The 24,611-nt window shown below is 41.4% G+C and overlaps 1 protein-coding gene across 5 annotated transcripts in view; it reads right to left on the reverse strand.

Moving 5' to 3' along the window:
• fhod3a (formin homology 2 domain containing 3a) overlaps nucleotides 1-24,611 on the reverse strand; it is a 67,794-nt gene that overhangs the window by 37,342 nt on the left and 5,841 nt on the right. For all 5 annotated transcript variants that reach the window (XM_065471192.1, XM_065471188.1, XM_065471190.1 and 2 more), the window contains exons 2-3: nucleotides 23,289-23,398; nucleotides 18,186-18,253 (exon numbers count right to left, since the gene is read on the reverse strand). In XM_065471192.1, the coding sequence (XP_065327264.1) occupies nucleotides 18,186-18,253; nucleotides 23,289-23,398 (178 nt within the window). The remainder of the gene's footprint in view (nucleotides 1-18,185; nucleotides 18,254-23,288; nucleotides 23,399-24,611) is intronic.

A 24,611-nucleotide genomic window follows, 5' to 3' on the forward strand; every position in this document is an offset into this window, starting at 1 on the left:
GCCTTGACTGTCGCACGTGTTCGTGTTGTCAGCGGGGAAGCAGGGATTCCCCTGGTGCCCAGGCTGCCTGTTAAGTTGTTCAGGAGTGGTCAGATCGCTCCTTCTATTCCTGCCATAATAAGATTAGCGCTGTGACCCTTTAGCTTTGACTAATCCCTCAACATTTCCTGCACCATCTACACATCTCCAAACAGAAAAACACACAGGCCAGCTCAGGCTACGCTTGACCTAATCCTCTGCAGTTACACTCAAACTGCATGTTTTTTTGTGGCACTTGTTACACGAGGTAACTGTTCTGCTTGCGCTTAACTGGCCTTAGCAAGGGAAAACAACAATCTGCTACTATCATAAGACAGAAAGACAATCATAAGAATCAGATAAGATACTGGATTTACTCTGTGCACTTGTGTATTTTTTTAGCCACAGCAGATACTTCATTGTAGAAAAAGTGCTCTAAAATGAGCTTCCTCCTAACATAAACAGGAAACAGACATAGTCATTGACTAGTTAGCATAGTAGAACATGTGGGAGCTAACTGATGCTCTCATGGGTTGCTAGACAGAACCCAGATTAGACATGCTAACAATTTTATGCTAGCTAGTTTGCTCAACGACTAAAGTGGCAATATGTCAGCAGTGGCTTAGATCATCCTGTCTCCAGGTGGATCTATTATATTTATTCAGTGTTATATATACTGTTAGAGCAGTAAATGTACATTAACATGGCCAAAGTTTTAAATAGTAAGTACGTAAGAGTTTATTTAAATATCATTAAATATCACAAAGTGCTTCATAACAAAAAATGGTAAAAAAGAAAAATAAGTTACCGAAAAGCAAGTTTAAAAAGATAAGCTTTTAGCTACTTTTAAAAGAAACCACCCATCTCAGGCTTAGTCCACAGTCTGGGGCCCAATGTGGTAAAACCTCTGTCTCCTGCAGTTCTCAGCCTTGTATGATTCATAGCCAGCAGGCCATGATCACAAGACCTCAGGGACCTGCTGAGGATGTATGGATGTAAAAGTTCACTGATGTATGGCAGTGCTTGCCCATGCAGAGCCCTAAAAGTCAAAAAACAGAATCCTAAAAAGGACTCTGAAGTTGATGGGGAGGCAGAAGACTTTGTTAGTAACTTTCTGCAACAACTTGCAGATTTTCCAACGATGCTTTGTTGAGACAAATGATGGAGGAATTACAATAATTTAGATGAGATTTTAAAAAAAGGCATGAACAATAATTTTTAATTCAGAGTGTGATACAACAGAGATCATCTTGGCAATATTTCTTATATGAAAAAATCAAGCGCCAACCAGAGATTTACTGAGGTCATAACATGTGGAAATAATCCCTACAAGCCAAAAGCTCAGGCTTCAGACTGCTCTGAACACTTAGTGTCAGACAGGTTTTTTTCTACTTTTGTATCTTTCTGATGCCATAGAACCTGTATATTCCTTATATGGTCATTCCATATGGTTTATGTGAGATCAATAATTTTTCCAAACTGTAAATAATGAAAAGCTCCCAGTAGCTCCTGAGGCTAAAAATATATGACCATTAAACAATTCTGCAAATTGATGAGTAGACTAAAAACCTGCAGCTCCTTTCACAGCCACAAGGTGCTGGCTCTAAGCTCAGCTTCAAACTTGTCACTAGAAATTTCCAGTAACTAAATATTTAGCCCTCACTCGGGGGGGGGGGGGGGGGGGGGGGGGGGGGGGGATGTTGCTTACTGTACCGACCCTTGCTCCGCCCACCATAAATCCCGTTAGCACCACATATTGACATAGTGCTGACGGTAAACCCCTATGATGCATATGCTACCTCTGCGATCCTTCTGCTTCCCTTTTCTGATCCTTTTCAAGTCATTCTGTAGCTTAAATACTGAATATAATTAAGCTCAGCTATAGCCATTCATTGGAAAAGGAAAAAAAAGAAGAAGAGTGTCTACAAAGGAAATACATGCAGGTTAAGGGGAAACCCCATTACAATCCCCGATACACCAAATAAACAAATGTAACCTCTCTACCAACAAAGAGTACACATAAACCATTTCTTCTACTGTATGTGCTTTGAGCGCGGGGGGGCGGTGTCAGCGTGACACGTCATTATTAGGCATGGGATATTTACAGATAACTATGCACTGAGGTCAACCAAGGGTAATATTTTTCTGCAGGGTATAACTGTCTACTGGCCAGCCAAGAGAAGGGTCACAGCTGGTATCCCTACATTTAATCTCAGTTATAACCGCTGACTCGTGTTTCTGGTGGATTTCATTACACCCCTTAAAAAAAAAAAAGCCCCCATGCGGCTGTCTGGGCCGATCAGTCAGCTGGCTTTAAACTAGGTCTGATCAGTGTGATCTAAAATAAAGAAGTGCGAGGAGGATGAAGTGTAATGGCACGCTGGAGAGCTTGATTTAATCCCAGGAAGTCTTTCCCTCTCTGTGCCGGTGTCACGCTAAATATAGGAGAGCAGGGTATCAAGCATACTGTAACAGCCCCGGATACTAGGTTCAAGCTTTGTTCGGGTCAGGAGGTGCACTCTGTGTGCGTGCTGCCCTGTAACACTTTACATTCAGTCAGATTAAACAACAATCAACTAGATGAGATGTGTTTTTTGTTTTCACTTCACTTTAAATCAAGTAAAATTCTATAATATTAATAATAACAATAAAAAAGTGTATACACAAATTGAAGATTTGTTTAATTCATTTAATTCGGTTATTGATATTTGAGGTAGCTGAAGGCTCAATCTAAGATCCAAGCCAGTGAAAGATTAGCCATTACATAACCGTAACCCTGCTTTTGTTTACCGCACGTTTCTCAGCATTTACGTGAATGTACGCATCTGCAGAGTGGCATAAAAGAATAAATACTCCATCTGCTGTAACCTCATATTTGGACAATAATGCATGATTTCAGTCTCATGTCAAGTGAAGTGAAAAGGAAAAGTTGGCAGACAGAAAAGGTCAGACTGCTGAGGACAACTCGGTTATTTTGCGACTGTCTATTTTTTGTCTGTTGGTCTTGGCCTGCAGTACAAGCACTGGAGGCTGCTGATGGTACAGATAGAGAACTCACAGGCCCGGGCTATGAGTTTGTGTTTGAGAGGGAATGAAAGGAAAACACATATAAACAGCATGTGCAGTTTAATACAATTCCCATAAATTCGTCCCCAGAGTAACCATTCGTGATCATACAACAGCAAACACAGAACTTTGTAGTAAACGACGTTCTTAAATATCTGTGCCGTAAAAGAGCTACAGACTACAACCTTGAACCGTGATGAAGGCTATCAGCTGTGAAAGAAGCTCAAAAGCAGATGTCTTCAGTGAAGGAACTCATGACCACATAAACACATTCGAACAAATAAAAATATGCATGCTCACAAAGGCACTCAGTCCCCACACACTGCACTGCAAGACCACACTGTGCCCTGTGCCCTTCACATGCCCCTGGCACCTCTGAATTAGTCCAAACACTCACACATAAATAGTCCCTCACAACACAAACAGAAATATAGCCAGCGTCTCCTACAGGCGCCCTGTGTTACCAGAGCAGTAGCTAACAGACTGTATATAAAAGATGGATGCAGTCACAGTGATGTTTGTTGGTGAGTGAAGCCCTGAAACCTTGAGCTGAGCAATTTATTGTAATGTTTTGAAACTGGATGAGACAAATAAGGGGTGCATTACCCTGTCTGATTATCCTTTTTGTCTCTAATGGGACAATAATTTACAAAATGAATGTTACATTGTATCCAGCGAGGTCTAGAAATAGCGAAGGAGCTGATAAAGTCATAAGTGGGCTAATTTTCCAATAAGATTTTGCTGATTTCCGAGCCTAACAGAAAAAAACAGGTTTAAGGGTCTTCCACACTGGTTCATAAGCTAGGCCCATCTTTAACCCTTTAAAGCCGGTCGGAGCGGACACGCTCCGTTTTGCGTAACTATTTTTAAATCCCTGTAGCACTGCAACCACGTAAGCTAGCGCGATATTTTTTTTGCATATGAAACCGGAGGAGTTGTACTTACATCTTATGCCATCAGCTTGTCCTAGGTCACAGTTTCCTTCCACATATAGCTTTGCAAAAACTGCATAAAAAGCGCTTGCAGCAACAAAAACATAATATTCCAGAAACACGCTTTGCCGATCCGATCAGCTGTTCATAACACTTCCTACGTCCATCAGCGTGAACTCTCGCATGTCCGCCATGACCTGCCTGAAACCGGAAGTGACGTCATTTTGCGGAAATGTAGTTTTTTTTTTACCACCAGGGCCTCATGAGCCTATACTGGTGTTTTTAAAAGTTATGTTTGACTTTATGACTTTCTGTGTCGTTTCTGGGATGCTTAGGACTCATATTGCACTGCTGGAAATAGTTTATTTTGATGCATATGCTGCTTTTTTTTGCAAATTTGCATTATAACATTTATTTTCATTTTTCCTGCAGTATATGTAAATTGGTGTATTTCAAAAATAAAACTATGGAGACACTTAAAATAAATTTCCTGTGGTGGGAAACTAGTTTGTGCAACTTTTTTGTATTTACAGTTTTGAGGGATAAGCCTCTTAAATTTCTCTAACTAGAAATATATGTTAAAAAAACAAAAACGATTTTCAAATTTTTTGTAGTTTATTGCACTTTTTTGCAATTTATGTACTTACTATGCACTTAATGCATACATAATATTAAAATTTGGGCTATAATGGTTTTATTGATGTATATCAACTTGAAATGCTCCCAAAAATGGCACTACAACATGTAAAAATATAATATAAGCTCTGGTGGACTTGGTTCCATGGTAGGTCTTAAAGGGTTAATGTACAGTTTGTGAGCATCCTTGTCATAGTGCTTTGTAAGTGTGACGTTTTCTCCTAATTAACCACATATTTTTCATAAATACACTTCTGCTACACCAAACAATCCAGTTTCATCAACTTCTTTACATTTTTTCCTTTAAAAAGCATTGCTGTTTAACTGCTAATGAGTTGGTCTGTAATAATGCTTTCGTATGAAGTGTAATATGTGTTTTTCTCTGGTGTGCAGTCAGACACAACAGCTGATTGTGGGAAATACTCTGGTGTCCGGGCCCACATGCAAATGTGCACACGTGAAACAAGTGCCCAGTGTTTTCCCTTGCACTTCCCCCACCCTTTGTCATTGTGTCTGACTTACGCATTCTCACGCTCAATGACGACATCACTGCAAGTGACTGGATTCACTGGGCATGTGCAGTGACAATGCGTGTCATAATTACGGCAAAGAGCAAAGAAACTAGGTTTTGCAGAGCTGCGTATTCACAGTTTTGTTGTTAGTTCACAGTGAGTGCTGATGGTCATATAGTGCCAAGTGACACTGTTACAAAAAAGCCAACACATGATTCTTTAAAGGAGGTTCAAATGGCTGCAAAACTCTTTTGCTGGCTTTGAAAAATTACTTCTCAACAAATGTTCTTGGAAACAGACGTATAAATAAAATGTGTGCATTTAATATATTATATATAATATAATATATATATAAAAGGACAGTGGACAAAAAGAGCATGGACAGCAGACATCAAAGGAAAAGGGAAAACAGATGCAGAGAGTGTGAGCAAGTTAAACACAGAGGGTGAATCCAGCACAAGTCTAACAGCAGTGAGGATGAGTAAACAGAGAGGATATTGGAGGAAACGTCCTGCTCGCTGAGTGGATTAGCTGGTTGAAATCTTGCTCTGACTCATCACGCTATTGCTTGCCTCCCTTATGTGTATGTGCATATTGTGTTTCTCTTTGTGTGTCCCTAATAGAGATGCCAATGTGGTGTATAAGCACAATCACATCTTCCTGAAACTATTTCCCCTCTTGTTCTCATGACCTACAGTATGAGTACTAGTGGCTGCTAATGGTGTGTGCCTGTTTGTAATTCTGAGAAGGAAAGAGTTTGTGTACCTGAAGCAGTTATCTCTGTGTTGGCTTTATAGAAGTAACTAACATGAACTCAAATCATATTAGAAGCAGTCCAGCCAAATCCAGTCACTCTATTAAAGAAGCCCAGTATAACCACCAGATAACCTCAATATGGTTAGTTACTTACTAACTAGTTACTAACTAGTAACTAAGTTTGAATGAATAGCTGAGTGTATCTACACAATACAGTTTGGTACATAATATTGTAGTTCATAAATGTTAACAGGCAGCTAGTGCTAGCTAATACTCAGAAGTGAGTGCGTTGAAACCAAACACTTCCTCCATGAATCAGGTGACCTGCTGATGTTGGCTACTTTCACCAACAATGGTCAAAGGACTTTTTCAGCTGTCATTCTTCTAGCTAATGTTAGCTAACCTTAGGTCACCTGCTAAAACAAATAAATTGCTTAATACCCAAGGTAGCAGCTAACTGGCTAAGCTTAGCTTGCGGGAACCTGCTAGCAATCAAAGCAATCACTATAGCACCTATTTGCAACCACTGATCAGGGTTGTTGCTCGCAAAGGCAGGGGTATTTGGATTTTACTTAATCTTAGACACTTAGAAATTGTCATTGGCAATTATAAAGTTTTAAAACATAAAAAAGTTGCACAGTAGAGGTTTAAGCAGCCAGAAATTCTCAGCCTTTGTTAACTCCAACGCAGGTTCACATTATTGAACAAGAAAGCCACAATATATACTAAATCTAGAAAACAGCGCCATATTGGCTTTACTCTTCTTCACCTGTAAGTCAGCAAACCGTTGAGCTGTGACGTTCAGAGATCCTGGCTCGCTGCTTCAGCTCTGTCTGGCAGGTGCATTTCCTCCTTGCTTTGTTTTTCCCTTGTGTTTCTTTCCCTAAGTGCTTTACCATTTCCCTGGAAATCATCCCTCGCCCCGTCTCTTTCCACACATCCCCTAAACCCATCATCTCTGAAACCCTACGGCTGGATTAGATCCCAAGCCCGCAGATTCTCCTGATTCTGGATGTTTAGCTCGGGGTAATTGTAATGTTTTATTGCATTATGTAATACCTTCAAAATGATTAAAACAGACCAGCCAGAGCTTTTTGCCGGCACACTTGGGTGCATATACGAACAAGCCCAGACATAACACTCACAAGAGCGTACAGCCACACACACATACTCTATGTCAATATATATTTCTTACTTTCTTCCAGTAAGCCCACAGAGGTTTTGGAGAGCTAACCCCAAAAAGCAGTATGTTGTGCCACAGCGCAACAGTTGGGCTTCTAATGTTTGTCAGCATGACTGGAGCGTAGGGAAAACCCTGCCACATCCACAGAAAACACACCGTTATAACACACACCACACCACATCAGCGGATCAATAAGGAGACACACAGCTGGAAAGCAAGACCAGATTACATAGAAAAACCATAAAAGCTATGAATACCTAGCTTTCCTGTATGTTCAGCGGATGGCTTAAAGCTAGAGAGAAGGAATAAGCAAGTAATACCTAAGAGTTTAAGGACTTTTCATTGCCTCTGCAAAATAAATTTAAGACCTTACTTTGAGGGAAATGCACGTTGAAAATGAAAATATACTCTGATGTAAGTTCAAACTTAACAGTAAGGTCAAATGAAACTGCACCCAAATGTTTAATTATAAACCGTAAATGGTCTGGTACTAATATGGCGCATTTCTGTTCAGCTGAGCACCAACAGCGCTTTCTATTGCAAGTCATGTTCACCCAAAACACACACAAACAGATACAGCGCGTTCATGATGGATGTGATCTTGCCCGAGGGCACTTCGACACACGAATTAGAGGATAAACCTTTAGACTGACCTGACTGGTAGACAGCGTGCTCTACCACATGAGACACAGCTGTATTCTAATAAAGAGACAACAATACACTGTAGCTGTTGTCAAACAGGCCAAGAGACCTATTGTTAACCCCTCTGGCAACCTCTGGTTGCTAGGGAAATTAGTAATTCCCTGACTAGTTGGTGGATTGGAGGTTGATGGCTGTCACCTGGTCCAAGCAGTCATAAAAACAGTGCTGTTGCAGAGCAGCGACCTGCTATTGCAGCTCTTCAGATTTGGTTTCACCCGGCGACTGCCAGCACCCTCCTGCAACAACCCACCAACCAGTGAGAGAACACACATTTTTCCCTAGCAACCTGTGGTTGCCAGGAGGTCACTGACCGCTCTCTTGGCATGCATGACTGGGACTAGGCTTTAGCAATACATTTTACAGACAGCCAGCAACCCTCAGTAATCATTCGCCAGCTTTTTGGGGAATGTACATTTTCCCTGTAGGCCTGTAGTTGCCAGTGTGACTGGACTGGAGACCCGTCCTCAACCAGTTGTCCCTAACCACTTACCAACTGGTTGGCAAATGCGCAGTTTCCCCAAGTGACCTGTACAGTAGTTGCCAAAGGGTTGCTGACTGGGCTCTAGGCCTGACCAGGGCCTAAGCCACAAGTTGGAAACATCTGCAAGATAAAGCCTTGCAATTCTTTCCAGAAACCAACATTAACCACTAAATATCATAAATGTGAATCTCTTTGTCATTAAACTCGCACCTTCCCTCTCTCTAAAAGGCTAGCTAGCAAGCTCTTTTTCATTATCATCAATTTGAACATTTCCATAAGTGCACCGCAAGCTGGAAAATCTGGCGCCGATGCAACTATAAACATTTAATCCCCTCAAACTGGATTCTCCTTCATTGCCTGCACATGTGCTTTTTCCAGAGGTTCCAATTTTAGCAATAGATGCAACATAATCTACTACTGAAGTGTAAATAAAGTCAAACAGCATTAGTGCAGCAGGAGAAGAGAACGACTACAGAAAAGATAAATGCTGGTGGCTTTTCTACAGCAGCCACTGCTGGAAAGTTTTTCACCACTACACCTCCATCGCTAATGCCTCATCGGCACATCTCTCCATCTCTAACAGCAGTAACTAAAGCATGACTCATGTGGGCTCTCCTCAGGGTCTCAGCTGCTGGTGAGGGTAGAGGGGAAACTATTCGAGTGATTTTTATTTTTTTTTAAATTTCATTCCTTCCTTCTCTCTGTGAAACACACATTAAACACACATTAAAATAAGAGCACAGTGTTCTGTATTTGGAATGCAGAAGTGCTGATTTTAGGTGGTGGTGGTGCAGAAAAAATACAAATATGGACACATAAACATACATTTTCACAGAAGGTGCTCTGGTTGTGCATAGATGAAGGAGACTGAGCGGCAGGACTAAACTTGTCTAACACTTTGCACACAGTTCATAAGCATAGCGAAATATCTTTGTTGACTCAGAAGTTAGCGGGAGGATAGTGCACAACTTCTTGAGCCAAAGCCACAGGTGTCTATCAGAACAATGAAGCATGAAGATTATATGGAGCTGAGCTGAGTAAATATAGATTCAGAGGAAAAACAATGCAACCCAGGAAAAGGAAGAAATGTTGAGGTTAAACAACTGCAGCTGAGTCTTTTTGAGTAATATAATTCAAGATATGGTGGGAAACATCAACAGGGGACAAATGGACGGTGGATTAAAAAGTAGGGTAGCACAGTTATTAGAGGGCACCATGCCAACAACTTGACTGCTCAGTCACAGATGTCCTGCAGCAATACCCCCTCCCAGCTTACCCATTAACAAGCATTATCTCCACGCCACACCATGCCATTACCCGGCCTTATCTCCCACAGCAGGGGGACACCAATGCAGTAAATCGCTGTCAGAACCAGCTGTAGTCATTTCTTTTTATATAGCATCTTATAGCCAGAGTGAAGAGAGGTCCTGTCAGTAAATCTAGCCTGAGTAGCGACTACTCATTTATCACTCAAGACCACCCTGTTGGCAAGCTTAAAAAGATTGTCATTTCTCTAACTCTCACTGATGCCACAAAATCCTTAAAATATCTGCAGTAAACCCTCGTTTGTTTGTTTTTTTCTTGTTGTTTTTTGCATAGGGCCCTGTTTTATTCAGTAAAGGCAGGATTAAATTATAAAACTGAAACTGAAATGAAGATTCTGATGTGTGAATCCTGCAGTGAGCCGAAGATAAGACAGATACAGACACAATCTTCAAGTTTTCAACGAGTTGCTAGTTTGTTATGTAACAGTAGAACCAGCGAAAATCAAAGCGAGTTAAACTTCCCTCCACCCTAACCTCTGGCCTCCACCTCTTCTTGACAATACGACGGGGGGTGATTAGAAACAGATAATTGGCGCGCAGAAATCCAAGCCAATTTTTTTAAAGGGCTAAATTCCAGAGCTCGGTGCTAAGGGATTGAAAAGGGTCCAAAACACATGCAAGGCCTTTTGTTCTGCACTCCGACTCTTTTGTTTCACCTGCTGTACCACTCATTACAGGGAGCTTTACCTGTCAGAGAGCATACCCTCGCTGTTTTTGATCACTTGAATTACTGCATATCCTTTGACTTGAGGAGAGGCTGGGAAATGAGGCCGCATGGGAAACAAAAGCTTTGGGAATCTAAAACCATTTACTTCCTCAAGCTCAGGCCCAGAGCCCTGGGAGTTGGAGGGTTCTGATCATAGACAGTGTAAAAAGAAGAATGTAGCTTTCAGAGGTGGGGCATCGATAAAGGATGGTATTGTAATATTTTTCGTGGCAATATTGTATCGATACAGGGACACTAAACATCAATTTTCTAATTAAATACATCAGATAAGATAAGATAAGATAACCTTTATTAGTCCCACACGTGGGAAATTTGTTTTGTTACAGCAGAAAGTGGACAGTGCAAAGTTATATAGCAAAAAATTAGAGAACACTGGAATAGAATAAGAATAAGATACTGTACACAACTGTAAAGAATAGAATAGAATAAAAAAACTATATACAATAGAATAAAATAAAATAATATATAAAATAGGATAAAAATAGAATACAAATGCTATATACAACTAAGTAAAAACACAACTTTGTCAGAAAAAGAGAATTCCACTTAGTCTTGTTGCACGTGTGTGGGTTTGTGTGTTTGATCAGCTGCAAATATATTCTGGGAATACTACAAAATGGCTAATCTTCTGCACCAACATCCTAAGATAACATTAGCCAAGGAAACTTAAATTAAATCAGCTCAGCTAAAAAACCAACGTCACACTTAGCTTATTATTGCACATGCACGATCACTTTTGACTGTGAGGCGATTACACAGGGCCTCTAAAAGGAGGCAACCTTTCTGCAAACAGTTGCAGTCTGACTTGGACTGACTGCAATCACTCTCAGAGAGATGATCAGAAAAGTCTGCAAATAATTGCTGTCTAATTTATAAATTAGACAGATCAGCAACATGTTGCCATCGGTCTTGATTACTCTTTGTCAATGAGCACAACATGAGGGGACTCGACTCAACTGGCTGCAAGCCGTTTGCATTGTGAGTGTATTTAATAGCAGACTGTCTTATGGCAGCATTTATGGCAGGGGTTTAGTGACAGTGTTGGCAGGTTTGACAATCTCGTTTAGCAAAAAAAACAAAAAACAAAACTGAGGTGCGAGAACATTATCTTACTGGATAAATCAGAGTTTGAGACGATAAAATACAATATATGTTATATGCAATACTTAGAATATCACAAAATGTTAAAAACTGAAGTATACTGTATTGTACAAGTATTGTGATAATATCGTATCGTGGGGTGATTCCCGCCTCTAGTAGCTTCCAGGTTTGGTGAAGCCACCAATGCAAAACTGCCTTGAGTTAGTGGACACTTTCCTGATGACTTCATGGACTCATTGCTTGATTCACGTTATTCAGAGAACAACATTAAATCCATATTGTGAATTTTGATCATTCTAAGAGTCTGAAAGGAGTATTATCTATGGTATGCTCACTGGCTTGTGACTGACCAGTTCTTAGCCACTCGGAATATTGTTTTCACAATCATATCCATCCTTTATTAGTAACATCTGGTTTAAAAACATCAAGATGACCACAGTGAAAACACTCGTCCCAAGAAATTGATGAGTTAAATGATGGCAACTACGTCCATCTTACTATCTATGTTTCTGCACAGTAAACGGGAAAACGCCAAAAACTGCAGTTCCTTCAAAAAGTTCAAAAAGCGAGTCAATCACCAATAACTCAATAACTAGTATTAAAATTTCCAACTTTAACTGGAGAAATAAACAGGTTTGCAGCCTGGTACGATTTTTTGCAGAGAGTGAATTCACAGATTGACTGGCTTTAGTCCATATGTAAAATTCCTGCAGTCAGAAAAATCCATCAGAAATACAACAAGAGGTAAACTTCACATCATCCTTTCCCTTCCTACCTCTAAACTTTTAATACCCCCAGTTCTCGCTGATCTCCATCAATCAACCCCTTTGCTTCCTTTAACTCTCACATTTAGTGCAAAGAGGCTCCACTGTGCGGCCTCCCTCACATGTTTCTGTGCTGTCAACACTTTCTAAAGATAACACCTCAACTTCACCCCCACCCCAGAACCGCCTCTCTGTACTCATCAGCCACGATCCACAACAACTCTTCGACAGTCACAGAGGCAGCTAAAATTAACCCTTAAACAAAGGGTTCTGGGCAGGCCACGTGATGGACCGACAGAAGGGATGTGAGTGTAGGTGGAAGTCTGCACAAGCAGATATTAAAAGTTAAAAGAACAACTGAAAGAGTTGAAAGTATAAATAATGAGGTTCGGGCCACAACTTCTTAACCTGACGCTGAGGACAGTGAGGACACCCACAATGCATAAAAAATGAACAAAACAGCCTGATTTCCCAGCAGGGTTCAGGCTGGGGACGTTCAGAAGACCTGGATCATTAAAATTACACAAGGGCCTCTCGAGCGCAGACACAGTGCTTACACCAGCAGTCAAAGTCACAGCCTTGCTGACCATGTCAGTGTGTGTTTCTGTTCATGTACCAGGGAAAAATTCATTAACTCACAAACATAATCACACTCTGACTCACACAAACTCCCACCGTAGAGCTGCTTTAATCCCAACCGGCACGCCTGCATGTAATTCAATCTATCCGCAGAAAAGCCAAGAAATGCCCAAGAATGCTGCGTTTCTCTTAGTCATTCAAACTTTTCTCATCCCTGCAATCTTGAAAGACGATCACTGGATGACTGAAGGAGATGTATCCAACATTTAGCCTCAATACAATGACGTTTGGATCTTTGCTAATTGAACCTAGAAGGTCACGAGACCGGTGAGATTAGGAAAATCTGTAAGGAATGGAGCATTTCATGCATTGTAATCATAATAAACGCAAAAGCTTTTCAGTCACAAACATTTCATTTTGCACGTAATGTGCATCCTTGAATGCAACGTGATTTTTCATTTAGCGGACAGTGTGCTGTCCACCACTCGGAGGATTTGAAGGTTAAGACCTAGAAAGATTAGAGAACGTTAAACGGGTGGATGAGTGGACAGCTGAAGCGACACTGAGTGATGGGGGGTGGACAGCAGATCTTTAAAGTGAATAGACTGCTGTGACACGCTTAAGCTATCTGCTTGTATGTCTGTTTAATGCGGCAGAATTACACACTGCCACTTCCAAATATCAAGTCCCGTGCAGATTTAGTCGTTGCCCTGCATCTGTGCCGTGCTAACTGAAATCTGGATTGCGGTCAGCATAGTAAACAAACTCTATCATCGCACGTTGGCACTGGATGAAAATAAGCGATGCCCTTCAAAAGAAAATGTCTCTGCGTTGATGATGGTGACGCAACTTTTTCTATTAAGAAGCTGTTTTTCATTTTATGCGTAAAGGGACAAATAAATATAGCCCGGCGCTGGTTTTTCTCCAAACCATGGGAAGATCCCTCATAACGGCTGGATGTGTGGGTGTGTGTATTACATGGTCATGGGTGTGAGAGAAAGATTTAGCTTACATCAATCCTCAGTGCATTCACTCAGGCCCATCAGAGGATGAAGAAAAACACTGTAGCAGGTTTACATGTGTAAGCAAACAGCAGTTTATATGTTTGCAGCAGATGGCTGCAGATCCGGGTCAGTCCTCATCCCTTTCAGAATGAGCCCGTCTGTTTCCAACAGCCCTCGAGCCTAAAACTTTCTTTAGAGGACAGCAACCATACATCCATCATAATCTACTGAAAGGAAGTGGTTTAAGGGAAAGTGGGAGGATGAAAACTGCAGTTTGCAAAAAGAAAACTTCATCTAATTACAATCTAATCACTATAAAAGGTGATCAAATGCAGCCAAATCTCTAACAGGTCCATTTCAGAATACTTTTTTTAAACTAAGCACTGCTTAGACTGACCTTTCACCTCATTAACATCTCGGCCGGTCTTGATTCTAGGATCCAGAATTAGCTCTGCTATCACTGGCATGAAGAGTGTTGACCAAGTAGGAAAAAGTCACGGAGGAAATGGGTGAAGAAGGACACACCCCGGGGAGAGAAAGCATGAAAGAGTGGGATGATTTTAATGGAGGGTTTTCCCTAACAAAACGTAACCACAGCGCTAAAGTGTTTCAGTGTAGTGCCTCAGCCAAATGAAAGGAAAAAACACAATCCCAAGAGTTCTCCACTGCTGTGGACAGAAAAGACACTGATAGGCTACAAACTACTGACTAGGAAATTGCACATTATTCATCTCTATACTCTCTTGCTACCTTGCTGCCTTATAAGTTTCTTATAGCCTAAAGCATTTTTTCGCTCTCTCATATATATACAGCTACAACAGAGGATGCTCATATTAAAGGTGACCCAAGTTTCAAATAATGCAATCAGTGTGTGTAAAAGTAACTGTGTAACTCCACACTTACAGTCAGGTCCATAAATATTGGGACATCGACACAATTCTAACATTTTTGGCTCTATACACCACCACAATGGATTCCAAATGAAACGAACAAGACATGCTTTAACTGCAGAGTGTCAGCTTTTATTTGAGGGTATTTACATCCAAATCAGGTGAACGGTGTAGGAATTACAACAGTTTGCAAATGTGCCTCCCACTTCTTGAGGGACCAAAAGTAATGGGACAGAACAAGAACCATAAATCAAACATTCATTTTTTAATACTTGGTTGCAAATCCTTTACAGTCAATCACAGCCTGAAGTCTGGAACACAGACATCACCAGACGCCGGGTTTCATCCCTGGTGATGCTCTGCCAGGCCTCTACTGCAACAGTCTTCAGTTCCTGCTTGTTCTTGGGGTATTTTCCCTTCAGTTTTGTCTTCAGCAAGTGAAATACATGCTCAATCGGATTCAGGTCAGGTGATTGACTTGGCCATTGCAAAACAGTCCACTTCTTTCCCTTCAAAAACTCTTTGGTTGCTTTTGCAGTATGCTTTGGGTCGTTGTCCACCTGCACTGTGAAGCGCCGTCCAATGAGTTTTGAAGCATTTGTCTGAATATGAGCAGATAATATTGCACGAAACACTTCAGAATTCATTGTGCTGCTTTTGTCAGCAGTCACATCATCAATAAATACAAGAGAACCAGTTCCACTGGCAGCCATACATGCCCACGCCATGACACTTCCACCACAATGCTTCACTGATGAGGTGGTATGCTTAGGATCATGAGCAGTTCCTTTCCTTCTCCATACTCTTCTCTTCCCATCACTCTGGTACAAGTTGATGTTGGTCTCATCTGTCCATAGGATGTTGTTCCAGAACTGCGACGGCTTTTTCAGATGTCGTTTGGCAAACTCTAATCTGGCCTGCCTGTTTTTGGGGCTCACCAAAGGTTTACATCTTGTGGTGAACCCTCTGTATTCACACTGGTGGAGTCTTCTCTTGATTGTTGACTCTGACGCACATACACCTGCCTCCTAGAGAGTGTTCTTGATCTGGCCAACTGTTGTGAAGGGTGTTTTCTTCACCAGGGAAAGGATTCTTTGGTCATCCACCACAGTTGTGTCCCGTGGTCTTCCTAGTCTTTTGGTGTTGCTGAGCTCACCAGTGCGTTCCTTCTTTTTGGGAATGTTCTAAACAGTTGTTTTGGCCACGCCTGATGTTTTTGCAATCTCTCTGATGGGTTTGTTTTGTTTTTCAGCCTAATGATGGCTTGCTTCACTGGTAGTGACAGCTCTTTGGATCTCATCCTGGCAGTTGACAGCAACAGGTTCAAAAAGCAAACAGCACACTTGAAATGAACTCTGGACCTTTTATTTGTTCATTGTAATTGGGGTAATGAAGGAATAACACACTCCTGGCCATGGAACAGCTGAGAAGCCAATTGTCCCATTACTTTTGGTCCCTTAAGAAGTGGGAGGCACATATACAAACTGTCATAATTCCTATACTGTTCACCTGATTTGGATGTAAATACCCTCAAATAAAAGCTGACAGTCTGCAGTTAAAGCATGTCTTGTTCGTTTCATTTGGAATCCATTGTGGTTGTGTATAGAGCCAAAAATGTTAGAATTGTGTCGATGTCCCAATATTTATGGACCTGACTGTATCTCTGTATGTTGTGCATCAGAGTGGATATTCCTGTTGTAGTCATTTCAGGCACACGGCTCCCTCTCAATATAAGCATAGAAGCTCCACATGTATGCTATTTGAATTTCTTTTTTGTTTGCAAGGGGCAGCCAATCAGAACAAGGCGGGCTTAATGGGAGGAGGAGAGGTACAAAAAAAGCACAGCTGCAGCAGGGAAGGTATAAGATAAATAAGCATTCATTTGCACTGTGCAATTATGTATTTACATTAAGTTCCATTATTATGGTTTAACTCTTCATGAAGCCAATAAACTAGCTACAACAGCGCTCCCCAACCCCCCGGGCCATAGGCGGGTACCGGTCCGTGAGTCGTTTGGTACCGGGCCGCGAGAGTTGAGGCTCAGGTGTGAAATTCATGGTTTTCAGGGTTTTTATCGTTAACTCCGTTTCCCTGGGTCTTTTCCCGTGTTGTAGTTGTGTGTCTTATTTTGAAAGTAATATTTACGCATTACTATAGCGAACAGAGAGCATTAAGGGGCAGAGAGGAGGATGTTACTCTCAGTGTTGTTGGCGCATTTCAGGAGGACGCTGCTAATAAAGTTACACAATTACACAGTGAATTTGCGTTTATTATTATATTTACAAAATACCACAGTTTTTGTCTCGGTCGTATCATTTTATTTTGTCGTATTTATCCACGACACCTATTAAGGCTGGGTCCGTGAAAATATTGTCTGACATTAAACCGGTCTGTGGCGCAAAAAGGTTGGGAACCACTGAACTACAGTACCAAGATTTGTAACATTTATAAGGTGATTGTTTAAATTATCCCCCCCCCCCCCCCAAAAAAAGTTTTATATCATCACCATCATCATCATCATCATCGTGTATTATGTCAATTCAAGCCTGAACTCAAGAAGTGTTGATCTGATGAGCAGGAAAACTGAAAAATAGGCCAGAAACAGCCTGTTAGGTGTAACTCCATAATGCCTCAGTTAGCAGGCGTGTAGCTACACCCATATCTCCCATGTCTACAGATGGATGACTAAGCAGAAATTTAACACTGTCAAAAAAGCTGTTTTCTTCTGTTTGAGACCCTAATCACAAGTGATCGTCAGCAGAATTCATGTTCATAAAAAATTAAGCTAAAATCCATTCAATAGTTCTCAATAGATTCAAATAATGACCTGGTAGCATTAAACAAGTTAGCTCTCAAGATCTAACATAAATGATGTGCACGTTCCTTGTCAGCAACACAGAAGATCTGGTCTGATTACATTGGCAAAGCACAAACAAGCTCAGTGGACAGATAAGGTTTGTAGGCTCATCTTAGCTGGCTCTGCCACAGAGTTGTCCCTGTGCTTACTCTCCTCTCATGCCCCTCCTTTGCTTTTAATCTCATAACTTTCTCTTCAGACTTATCACTAAATATTTGAATTTTCCTGCTGTTATCTTTTTTCCACCCTCTCACATAAAGTGAAAGTCACACCTCTCTCCCGGCTTATGTTGTTTTTCTCCCCGTATAGCAGAGATGAGTCAGGAGCATCACACTGTGACGACTTCGCCAGAAACAGAAGCTTCTCTGCGAAAAGGCTCACACACGGCAATGGTTTTTTTCTCAGCGTGTCAAAAGATGTGGCAAAAATATGAAATTGCCACGTTAAATTTAGAGAAGTTTCACACACACCAGTCAATCCAGCTTCCAAGTGGGCGGTTTCAGGTTTGAAGCGTACCACTTGCAAAACTCTGGGACAGCCATTTGAAAGTGCGGTTGCAATGTGCTCTTAGGCTCGCTGGTGCATCTGACGGCATGTGCATGTGTGTTTCCAGGGAGAAATGTGTTACATAACCATGTGGCACAGAACTCACCAATGCAGGCGTGGACGCGGACTGTCAGCTGGGTCCGTAAAATAACGCTGTGCTTCTTCCCTCTGGACCTGAGAGACATTGGAGGGAGGAAACAAGAGAATTAAATTTGAGTCAAAACTAAGTTGTCTAAGTTTTATCTCTTCTTTGATAGCCAAAAACAGCTGACATGATGAGACTGATGCACACAAACGTGGGCGTGCATTACATTTATACCCCCATATTGATACACATCTGATTCTTTTCAGACAGCAGAACTGCAGCAGACATAACAGGCATTTTCACAAGTGCGCACCTCCGCGTGGCATCGTTCCCATGAGCAAACACTCATGCAAACCCCATTTTCAGTGGGAAGGCACACAAATGTCAAGATAAAGTACAATATTATGTTACGCTATCTGTTATACCCTTACCTCCTAATCGCTAGGAACTAATCAGCGACTTCAATCACTAACAAACTGATACCATCCAGCCCACGCAGGGAAAGCATGACTCTGATAGCATTTACCGCTGGAATTATGCATAACATGCTCTTAGGAAAACAGTCAAACAAGAGAGCACCTGGCTTCTAATCCTTCTATTACAATGTTATCAGATTTGCTAGGAAATAGAGCAAAATGTTAACACAATCTTTGAGATGCAAACAAACACAAATTCATTTTTCTTTCTTTTCTGGTAGTCTGTTGTGTAAGAATGGCAGTCAAAGCAACTGCACTGTGGGAGGAAAGTTAGGCTGGCATGAAACACATAGTGGTGTGGGGTGTTTGTGGGCACACAGTTTAACTATATACTGACTTGTCAGTCACAAGGTAGGCCCACTCTAAAGTACTCCCATCATTAATTTTGTTGATTGAGCTTCAACATCAAGTTGCCATAAACAAGACTTAAATCAACGGTCAAGATGGCGAAGGCAGTTTCCTGAGGTTCTCTGTCAGAAGCTTCCACTTTCTGGACTTCCAGTTTCACTGGGGCATTGAGATAGTCCAGAATAAATGGGGCTCCTTTTTTGGGTCATTAATGGTCTTCTGGGGAAAAAATGTGACAATAAAAAATCATCAAGGAGTTGAAAGAAATGGAGTGACTGCAAAATACTGACTGAAAAGGTGTAGCCTCAAGCTTTAGCTTATTACATCCACCCTTTTTACATTGAAAAATCTAAATGGCAACACTTTTATAACTACGGGGTGGGCCATTTATATGGATACACCGTAATAACATGGGATTGGTTGGTGATATTAAAGTCCTGTTTGTGGCACATTAGTATATGTGAGGGGGCAAACTCCTCAAGCTGGGTGGTGACCATGGTGGCCATTTAGAAGTCGGCCATCTTGGATACAACTTTTGTTTTTTCAATAGGAAGAGGGCCATGTGACACATCAAACTTGTTGGTAATGTCACAAGAAAAACAATGGTGTGCTTGGTTTCAACGTAACTTTATTCTTTCATGAGTTATTTACAAGTTCCTGACCACTTATAAAATGTGTTCAATGTGCTGCCCATTGTGTTGGATTGTCAATGCAACCCTCTTCTCCCACTCTTCACACACTGGGATATAAATGGCCCACCCTGTAGATTTAAGGCACTGCTATATTGTCTTCACTTTTCAGACCCATGGAAGCTACAGTTAGAGCAGAAGCAAAAGTTGTGGGCCTAACTGTACATCCTTCTTTTATACACAGTGGATGCCTGTGATTGACATAAGTATGATATGTTGAAGGCAGGCGTAAAGGGTTCAAAGGGAGATTCCTTTGCATCACAAGCAGCCATCTACAGTGACTTCCAGTGGAAGCAGAGCAATTATTGTCACCCGAAGGCTTTGTTTACTGTAAACTGTGGTGAGCACTGTCCTGCCATAGCTGCAATCACAACACCATCTTTGATGCGTGGAAGCATAAATTCAGCTAACACCAATGTGCTCTTTAGAAACCTGCAGATATTTTTAGTGATAGAGAAGTTTCAGTTTTCTGGATCAGTTATTTAGTAAAAACTACAGAAAAAAAACCTTTTCTCATTATTCTATAAAAGATATCGTATATGTGTGACCAGCAGACTTTATGGTTATTTATAAATTAAAACTGTTATTGTGGGATTATAGAGGTGAATATGTGGCTGATAACTATGATGAATGGATCCATCTAGTCAATCCTGATATCCACTGCTTAAAGTTTTTATTTCCCAGATGCTGTTAAAGGGAACCATTGTGTTCACATTATGCTTACAGCTCTTGAATTCTACTGCAGGAGTTTTCTGTGATTCATAATTGCACTTTTTTTATCCCATGCTGGGCCTTAATGCAAGTAAGGTTCAACATTGGATCAAATGCAACTTAGCCAAGTTTCTTCTGATTGGCTGCCCCTCACAAACAGAAGGTTTGAACAAGAAGTGGGCAGGGCTTCTCGCCTAAGATGACCATATTAGGGGTATCAACCCTCATTGACATCATACAGCTGTCTGAAGCTTGAGCTTTTTGCTCACAGATATCATTTGCATGTATTGACCTCATTATCTGAGACTCTGTGCATTCAGCAATGTAACAGTATATACTTTATATGTCAGAAAAATACGTTAAAGCATTACAGAGCCTATTAAAGCACATGTTAAAGGTACGCTCTGACATTGGTTGGGATTAATTTAGTCTTTTATAACACTGTATAGACAGCTTTCATTGTGCAGAATGAATTTAGAAAGAATTCATCCTCACCCTTTGTGACATTTCGCCAAGATGAGGTCAAACCCAAACCAAAAACGCATGATTCATTTCTTACTGTCAGCTCATTATGACCTCGGTTAAAGCCACAGTTTGATAGAATGACTGACATAACTGTCCAATCCAACCAGTTCCTCAACACAAACGAGCCTTTCTTCGCCTATCTGTCATCTGTCATATGGCTTACCGAGCGCACAAGAAAGATACACACATTTGAAAACAAACAGATAGATATGCACATGGAAACAACCACTTATAATAAACACAGAGACCAACAAGGCTCTGGGGTCTGCCATCACTTATCAGGCAGCCGCCCCCAGTCCTAAACAGACTGACATACCTACACAAACGTACATTGTCACACACATGTGCTGCTGCTTAACAGCTGCCTTCTCCGTGTGGCGGTCAGAGCTCTTTGTGTATAAACGGCTTTGAGCCAATGTTTGCCCGTTTGTGTTACAGCTAATTAGCTAAAGTTACAAGGACTGATCAGCTAAGCAACTGTTTATACTCGTTTTTTTAGATGAGTCTTGGGCAATCAGATCACAAATGAGCAGCGCTAAAGGCAAGTATAAAGACGAGACCACCAAGACACATTGCGATCGCTCAAACCACTTCCCGAGGTGGTCTGGGGAGCCTTTGACCACATATCCTGTGTAGCACAAATGCTAAAGTGTCCTGATCAATCCCCAACTCTGGCATAACAGGAAATTTATTCGTGGTGGTCCTGTTTGGTCTGGTTCTGCACCTTCTTGGGTGCCACAAATGACTTTGTCCTAACAAAATAAACAGGAGGAAGAGCTAGGACAAATGTATCAGTTCTTGAAATACTTTGTTTTCTTTGCTAGCCCTTTCTTAAACCAATTTAGAGCTTATCTGGCAACAGATTGACGTAATAACTCCCACATAATCACTTCTGTTAGTGAGAGAGTAGGGAAATCTGACCACAACAGACACTTGAAAACACCCAACGGTTACCAGTGAGCCAGCGAACGTGGAGTAATCATGCTACAATAATGTTATAGCATTGAGAGCATTCCTAACTTTAATTTGTTCTATTACTCTATTAATTGATTTTAACAAAATATAGTTACTGTTTACGTTTTTTTGAGGTACTTTTACCATCATATCAACTCAAAGCAGTCTGGCCGTTCTACTCTGACCTCTCGCATCAAAAAAACATTTTCACACAGAGAACTGCCGCTCACGGGATATTTTCTCTTTTTCAGACCATTCTCTGTGAACCCGAGTGACGGCTCTGTGGGAAAGTCAGCAGTTTCTGGCAAAGACAGAGTCACTTAAATCTTCTTCATCCCCATTCTAAAGCTCAGTTTTCATTTCAGCAGGTCACGTTGACTATCTCTACTTGCCTAAATGGGCTGATCAATGAGAAGTTGAACAGCTGTACCTAACATAGTGGCCAGTGAGTGTAGCTGGAAGCCACAAAGACAGGATTGCATAATAATGTTGGACTCAAATTCAGGTTTTGGTTGTAACTTGAATCTTATGCAAATTGATCCGACGTTGAACCTTAGTTGCTGGTGCTAATATGCTAGCCTCAGGCCCTGAGGTTTTCTCACAGTTTTTAATTGCAGACACTGGCCACCTATCAGAGAAGAAAACTGTTTCCATTTGCAATATAAAAATTAGCACACTTACATGACCTAAAACAATACCATTTAGAGGAATAGGCGGAGAGATGCTAGAGTGCCAGGAAAATTACATGTTATGGGATTTACAACAGATCCAGGGTAGGTTTGCTGTAGCCTAAGTGACATGCTGACACAGTTTAAGGAATAAAAAGAAAATCAGGTTGGAAGACAGCTATATATCACCAGGGACTGAAGTAACATTCATTATAATGGAAATCATATGCCTGTCAACACTCATGAGACACATAAGAGTTTATGAGTTTTGAACAATAGCCAAAGCACATAATCTAAGGTGATTAACATATTAAATATTCAATTTTCTGGGTGTAATCCTAATCCTGATTTACCGAGATGTCAATACAGCCAGGAGGTTTGATAGAGGTTTTAAAGCCCTTTTACAAAGTCATCACACCGTCGTCTCTACATTCAAGCTGTAAACTGTGAAATACTGTCACAAAGAAGACGAGAATATTTATCATACAATGGGAGAATAGCTGTTGCTGTGGAAGGGAGGGCACACGTGTCCTGCTTTCCAGAGTGCTTCATACTTTCCATGAACTTGCGCTTCCAAGAAATCCATATCCAACAGCTTGTGATTCTCCCCATTTTATAAGAATGAAGAAACTCAGAAAATATGTGTACGTGTATGAGGGGGGAGAGGGCGCGAGGGTCTCGCTGCTTTAGATATTTTCGAGTGGTGAAGAGAGAAAGACTGTTTGGTATAAAGGGTACATGAGTCACTCTCACCCTGTGTCGTCCTGCTGAAAGCCCTCCAGCTCGTCCCTTTGCTCAGCCAGCGAGGACTCCAGATCCAGATAGGTTCCATTGTGGGACAGCTGAAGTGCACAGTCATCAAGCTACGGGATGGCAGAAACAAAATATACAAAGTTAAAGTAATAAAGGAAATACAACAAACGTGTCACTTGTGCACACAGGGATGACCCATTGGGCTCCCTTTGTCTAGCGTCCCTTTACTATGTATATCCATGATTCACACCCCCTTTAAAAAAAAATAAAACAAGAAAGAACGAAACACTTTGAGCCTGTAAAATAAAGCCAGTTTATGGGGCAGGGGTTTGAACACAAGTGTACACAGTGGTCTGTGAAGGGGTGAGAAGCATTTGCAGGGTGCCTCTGCTTTCTGCATTAAAAAGCTGTTAAGGGAGTTAACTCGTAATAAAGGCCGCAGAACATGAAACCAAAACCAGAGTGGAACACAGCGAGGGAATGGCACATTTTATTGCATTAAATACTAGCTGTGAAAAATATAACTCTCAGCTCGGCTCTATATGTTCGTTGAGCGAGCACAGCCTTGCACATGTCCAAGTTCCACATTGATGACTTTCTGAGTTTTTTCACTTCTCATCCACCTCGCCTTCATGCATTTGCATGATCTAAGGTAACACTGCAGAGGGGCCTTTGTCAGAACTGACCCCCTGTGCTGTGTAAGAAGAAACCCAGCTGAGTTTGAGACCAGGTGCACAGTAATATATCAACCCAAACTGGCACCAGTGTTTATGAGTACGGTCACGGGTCGATAGCAGGTGGGAGCATCCGTCCCAGAGACAACTCTTAAAAAGCAACTTACGTCATTAGCTCGCAACAATCGGCTCTGAGTTTCTGCAACTGCTTCCTGAAGCTGCTGAAGTACGAATAAGTGAATGAGATCAGAGTCGCGCATTGGTATGTAGCAGCTCGGTGGCATCAGTGGGTTTAACTTAGATTGGCCTCTGGTGTGCTGCCAAATCCACACCCACCCACCCGGACAATCCATTCAGGCTGTGTGACGACAATTTCTGACCACAGATCACAAGACCTGCTGCTGCTCTCTGTCCATTCCTCCCTTTCAGTCCCAAACAGAGAGACGGACTGTCGCATGGACTCACAGCATAAATATAACCTTGCTATATTTACTCTCCTCTGAGGCAGCATGCACACTGGAGCTCAAGAGTGGGTGTGTCTATGGGGGCAGGCAGCACTGCCTGAGATGAAGTATTGGAAAGGGGAACCTAAGAAGCAGCAGGTTAGCATTATTTAGGTAATCCCAGAAACATAACAGTTGATAAGGAC

This window comes from Pelmatolapia mariae, linkage group LG22, assembly GCF_036321145.2.
Source record: "Pelmatolapia mariae isolate MD_Pm_ZW linkage group LG22, Pm_UMD_F_2, whole genome shotgun sequence".
Taxonomy (NCBI): domain Eukaryota; kingdom Metazoa; phylum Chordata; class Actinopteri; order Cichliformes; family Cichlidae; genus Pelmatolapia; species Pelmatolapia mariae.